A 6,470-nucleotide genomic window follows, 5' to 3' on the forward strand; every position below is an offset into this window, starting at 1 on the left:
AGCAAAAGAAGACTGGACAAGTCTTGGTGACTGTTTTTGCTTTCAAATTAATGAAAAACTCTTTGTTATAACTATATATTTGGGGATGGTACAGAAAAAAAATACTTATTACTGTTATTAAAATGTAGGTAGGAAAATATTTTAAGTTAGGAGGTATACATATTTGTAGTTAGGTGTAGGTTGTTATGATGAATATAGTTTATAAATTTACTATGACAAGTTCACTAAATTTTCTACTGCTTAATTTTGTTTCTTATTGACAACATGCAAATCATGTCTCTATTTTCATTTTTGTGAAAATGAGAAAACACATAAAGTGCCTTGTATGTGGTTAGACCTTTAAAAATTCTACTTAAGATATAATTTATTTTATCAAAGAACATAAAACTGTGACAAATGGAATGTTCAATGGTTTATACTTTGATAGTCAAGTCAGAATGTTTTATTGCATATATGCTTATGTAGGAAAAAAGTTATCATTCCTCAAACTATGATTTATATTTAATATAAAATCATATACCTTAATGTCTTTGGATGTGCTGCTGCTGATGATGTTACTTTTGATTATTATAATATCCCAGTTAAAAGATTGATCTGGAACTAATATGCTTAGTCTTTATTTTTCTTAATGCATTCCTCATGTCTTTATTTCTGAATGTATAGATGATTGGATTTAAAAGGGGAGTAAAAATTGTATAAAACACAGAGAGAATCTTATCAATGGACACACTGTTGAATGGCCATACATAGATAAAGATGCAAGGTCCAAAGAATAGCACAACCACTGTAATATGGGCTGAAAGAGTGGACAAAGCTTTGGAAGACCCCCTGGAGGAGCGATGCTGAACAATAATCAGGATAATGCTGTAGGAGATGAACAGAACAATGAAACAGAACAAAGAGAGTAGTCCACTGTCTGCAATGACTAACAGCTCCAAGATGTAAGTATCAGTGCAGGCAAGTTTGATGACCCGAGGAAGATCACAAAAAAAACTATCCACAACATTTGGACCACAGAAGGGCAAAGTAATTGTAAAAACCATTTGGCTCATAGTGTGCACAAAACCAGTGGTCCAGGAAAGAAGTATAAGTCCAATACAAACACGATTGCTCATAATAGTTTTGTAATGGAGGGGTTTACATATGGCAATGTATCTATCAATTGCCATGGCTACCAGCATCATCATCTCACTTCCACCTAAAAGGTGAAGGAAAAACATCTGGGTCATGCAGCCTTCATAGGATATGGTATTATATCCACTATTTAAGTTATAGATCATCTTAGGAGTAGCAAAGGAGGCCAGGGACATATCAATGAAGGACAGGTTAGCCAGCAGGAAGTACATAGGAGAGTGGAGTTGGGGATCCAATTTCACTACAAAGATAACGATGAGGTTACCTAGCACAATGGATACGTAGATAGTGGAAAAAAACAAGTAAAAGAAAACCTGTAATTCATGAGACTCTGTGAGTCCCAACAAAATAAACTCAGACACCATGGAGTGATTTTCTTTTTTCATTTGTTTGGCTGTTGGTATGTGTTACCTAAAACAAAAACAAAATAGATTACATTCTAAAGTTTAGAGATTAAGGTGGACATCTGGGAGTCTGCGTGTTGGTATTCAGGAGTGGTTTCAAGTCTTGATTTGTGATTGTAGATGGACCATAATTTGTACAGATCTGTAAAGAGAACAAATGAATGATAAAAAGAAGCTGTTGGGCCGTAAAGTATGTAGCAAAAACAGAATTTAAGGTACCACCCTAGATAGAAGCTGTTGGAAGTGCCTTTCGCACCAGTTCTTTCCAGTCCCGCCTTTCTCTTTTTTCCTTCAAGCCAGCTTGAACTTCTTCAGCCACCTTAGACAGCGGAACCAAAGTGCCAGTCAAAATGGAAGCGAATCAATGCCCCAAAAAGGAGCAACAGCTGGTGCTGAAAAGTCCTGTTCTCCTTGGTTTGACAAGAGAGACAGTCTTGTGCTAGTAAATTAACATTCTAGCTCTGAAGAGTTCAGCTAAGAATTTTTTTCTTCGTTGAGAGTAAATGGATTATTGCAGAAAGACTACAGAAGTAATATTACTTTATCGATTGAGTCATCATTATGAGAATGATCCCACACAAGTGTCAAAAATTGCAGAAAAAGCAATTCAAGACTCTCGTACTCGTCCATCATCAAGATTTATTCCTTGGATTAAATCACGGAGTTATGATTGGAGGTAGTATAATGCACAGTAATCTTTCAGAGTTTCAACTAGTTTGAAAAAAAGCAGCAGTTAATCCAATCAGACACATTGAATGAATACACTGATTCAGGAAAGCTGGATAAGAAATAAGAAAAAATAAAACAGCATAAAAGGAGGTCTTGCAGCGTTTCACTTGCAAACAATAATTGTACTGAGAACATTTTTCTTTGGCTAAAAAATAATGCAAGACATTTTAGAGGCACTAAATTTGTACTCACTTTAAGAGCAAGGTGGACAATAAAACACAATGTTTCTAACAACCAAACTCTGGAAGATATTTGAGCAAAATTCAATTGAATTATTCAGCATAATGAACTTCCATCTTGTAATGCTACAATTCAGAGACATTTAGGCCAAAAATGGGTATTCTATGATGTTAAGTACTGTGAATATGAGCAAGAAATGAAGAGGTATCCAGGTGAATTCCTCAACTTATTAGGTCAAAAATTTCCTGTATGATACTTATTAGCAGTATTCTTTTAAGCAAATTGTAATAAAGCATTGTTTATACTGAAAAACAAAGCTGAGAGATTAAATATATATTCTCTTAACTCTACTTTTGGAAATTCACAGTTGCAGAAAGAACCAAAAATATCAATGAATTAAAATATGTTCAAGAAATAGATATAATTTCTCAGCAAAAATCATAAGAAATATTTCCTATAGCCAAAACATTTGAATAAAATTAAAGCCTTCAACATGTAATTTATACATACTCTAATCTTGAGAAAACTAATTGTTTTAGTTGGTGAGAGAGTATGCAAGTTCCCTGCCCTCTGCTTTGTAATTAAGGAACAGATGTATTGGTCCTCCATGGGCAAAGAAGAGAACCATTCTGTCTTGAAATCTATGGCTACACTGTGCAATAGCAATGGGAAAGAAAAGAGGAACCAAATGGATTTCTCATTGAGAAAAAAAGAAGAAGAAAAATAAAATTAATTAGATGGAGTGTTGAACACTCACATCTAGGAGTTGGTTCCCTCGTTGCTGCTGAAAATCAGACAGGCAGAGATGATTTTACACAATGAATCTTTGAGACACACTAATATGTGGTTGCTCAAAGTGCAATGACTTCTCACCTTCTTTATCCTTAAGGTGGAAAACAAATCTAAATATTTTGTTCTTTCCATGGATGCAGGCTTCACTTTTGAATCTATGGATTTCGTAGATTTGAAAAGAAAGTGCTCAGAGGTAGTATAATGGAGTTTGCTGCTGGTTTCCCATTTCCCTACTTTACTTTCTCTATCAAGCAGGTGATTATCCAAACATATATATTAAACAATATAGATCATTTATATAGATATAATAAATGCAGAACTCTGGTGAACAAAGAGGGATCTGCAGAGAACACATTCTTACTTACATCTTGTTCTAGAAAAATAAAGCAGATCCAGGAGGAATGATGCCCATTTAAACAGAATTATGCTAGCCGGAATTTTTGAAACAGGATATCAAGTAAGATATGCTTTATAGGGCTGGGGATGTGGCTCAAGCGGTACCGTGCTCGCCTGGCATGCTCGGGGCTCTGGGTTCCATCCTCAGCACCACATAAAAATAAAATAAAGATGTTGTGTTCACCAAAAACTGAAAAATAAATATTAAAAAATTCTCTTTCTCTCTCTTATCTCTCTCTCCTCTCTCTTTAAAAAAAAAGATATGCTTTATAGCTAAGTGGAGAAAATAATGCCTTTTTAAAAATAAGAGCTAAAAAAAACCTTATAAAAATGTGGAATAATTTTTATCTGACTGAAGACTTTCTTAACAGAAGTAAATAGACACAAAGAAGTTTTGAAATATGTTGAAATGCTTTAAGAATTTAGGAAGTGTTATAGTAATATAATAAAAATTTCACATTTAATAAATACATTCTTTCTTATCATTCGGGCTCACAGTATTTAAAAACACTTGCAAAGGCAATATTCAGTCTTCATTTTATAATTTTGTATCTGGCTTATAAAAAATATATGGTATTCTCACATAACAATATTTCACAAGCAAAAGTTTCAGTTTTACTAACTTTAATTATAGAAATTATGAAAATTGCAAATTCTACCTTTTGACCCGTGACTCTGTCATGTAACATGGATATTTGCCATTTTATACTCCTACTCCACAGCACTGTAGAATGACAACATTTCAAATATTGAGTACCCAGAGCAGGAGGAATGAAGCAACAAAATAAAACATTTGTGATTTCATGGAGAAATATTGTCACATAATACAAATATTTCAAGCTTTAAAATATAGAGAGCTTTTATTAACAAAACCATATTTACTATCCTAGTGAGCAGTTATCCTTCTTTGGCAGAAGCTATAAACAGACCCAAATTAAAAATGGCTAAACCACAGCAGAAATATATTTCTCTTCATATAATAGTCTGCAAATAAGTATTCCACAGTGGGTAAAGCAGTTTCAATTGGTCAGGACTCAGGCTCTTTTCAACTCATTCCACTGTCCTAGAGTGAGGCTGTCATGCATGGCACAAAATAGCCTTTTACTGCTTCTATAATTTAGGCACAGAATGGGAATGAGGGAAAGAAAACTTATCCTTCCATTTAAGGATATGATCCTAAAGTTGCACACATCTTTTTCAGTCATATTTCATTAACCAGCCCTTAATGAAATAGCCACATCCAGGTATAAAGGAACCTGGGGAATATTGTCACTGGCCAAAGTGCCAAGAACCTAACTAAAATTTTGTTATCATGGAAGGAGGAAGAAACCAAGGCTGTGAGATACCTACCCATGTTGGGCACATCCTTTATAACTTATACATAAACACCTCTAAACCATACTTCTCCCTTCTGATGTGGATACCTAACTCTACTTCCTATTGCCTGAACTTGTCTGTCTTATTTTTGCCAAATCCAGAGCCTTTTGAAAAGTCCTCCTGTTTTGTAAAATAAAAAGATAACGTATTTTTTAAAAAAAGAATTATTATCCAGACTTAGCTACAAATTCATATTTAAGTGCAATATATAGTATGGATCAATTTTGAGTTCAGTGAAGAAAATATTTAATAAATGGTAACAGAATAATTAGCCATTGGGGAGGATGATCAGATCCCAAATCATTTCTCATGTAAAAATAAATTTCAGAGGGATAAAATATTTACACCTCTAAAAATAAAGCACTGATGTTAGTAAAAGCAAATATAGCTAAATGCTATATTGGAGCTGATAAAACATTCCAGACATAAAATTAGGATCCATGAAGATAAAGATTCACAAGTTTCACTATGAAAGTGAAAAAAATTAAAAAGTACACATATGAAAAGACAGAGTATATTTTCCCAAATGAAAAAAAAGAGTTGTATTTTATTTGTAAAGAAAATTTAGCATTAATTAAGAAAATGTTTCAGAAATAATTGAAAAGCGAGTAAGTCAGAGCATTGTCAGTTGCCAAAATTAGTAAAAAAAAAATCTTTAACATGGAAGTGCTCAAGTTTATTAATAATCTAAAAATTCAAGCTAAAAAATAAAATACCTACTGTGTTAAAAATATGCTTAATATTAGGATGTTAGAAGGGAGTATAAGAATATTTATTTATTATTTCTTATACATTAGCACAATTTTGGGGTGAAATACAGTACTTTTTTCTGCGTGAAATGTCACTTATTTAAAAGTTTTGCAACAGTTCAACAAAGAATCTCTACTTCTAAGATTTATTGCCTAAATTTTCAAATAAAATGATCAAAATGCTCATTGTAGAATTGTCTTTAATAAACAAATATTAGAAAGCACCCCAGAATTCTATCAATAATCTAATGATTAAAAAATGAAAATCTCTGTGTGCTGATGTAGAAAAATGTATAAAATATATCATTAAATTATAGTAGCGTTTTGATGAAAAAATATGCACATAAATGTTTTAAATGTCTAAGGAACCCTAAATTCATTACTATTGGTTCGTATGGTTTAAATCAGATTCTTCCACACTGTGCCTCATAAATATGTATAATTATTTTCTGCCAATTAAAAAGAAAAAAAATTCTATGAAATTTGATAGGCTTAAATTAGGTTCTAGTTCTGAATAAATCCTTCCCCCTACCCCGTATAATTGGAATTTAGCTTGTAAGGACTTCATATCAGAGAATCACTTGTTTTCTGTGAAGACATTTTTAAAACAATAAAATAATGGGAGGTCTATGATGGTCATTACCTCTACTGGCTCATCATTTACCACCCAACATATTTATAGTTTCAGCAGCACTGAAACCAAGGTAGA

At 32.8% G+C, this 6,470-nt stretch overlaps 1 protein-coding gene and 1 pseudogene across 1 annotated transcript; one reads left to right on the forward strand and one right to left on the reverse strand.

Moving 5' to 3' along the window:
• Window positions 1–581: 581 nt before the first annotated feature.
• LOC101965424 (olfactory receptor 4K13) lies at window positions 582–1,520 on the reverse strand. The gene has a single exon (XM_005342471.2). The coding sequence runs from the start codon at window positions 1,518–1,520 to the stop codon at window positions 582–584; it is 939 nt and encodes a 312-aa protein (XP_005342528.2).
• Window positions 1,521–2,041: 521 nt separating this feature from the next.
• Window positions 2,042–2,700, forward strand: LOC120886435 (shieldin complex subunit 3-like; annotated as a pseudogene).
• Window positions 2,701–6,470: the final 3,770 nt, after the last annotated feature.

Source organism: Ictidomys tridecemlineatus, chromosome 5 (assembly GCF_052094955.1).
Source record: "Ictidomys tridecemlineatus isolate mIctTri1 chromosome 5, mIctTri1.hap1, whole genome shotgun sequence".
NCBI classification, from domain to species: Eukaryota; Metazoa; Chordata; class Mammalia; order Rodentia; family Sciuridae; genus Ictidomys; species Ictidomys tridecemlineatus.

Coding starts and splice junctions, on each gene's coding strand:
- LOC101965424 (XM_005342471.2), bottom strand. CDS start 1,520: ATGAAAAAAGAAAATCACTCCATGGTGTCTGAGTTTATTTTGTTGGGA.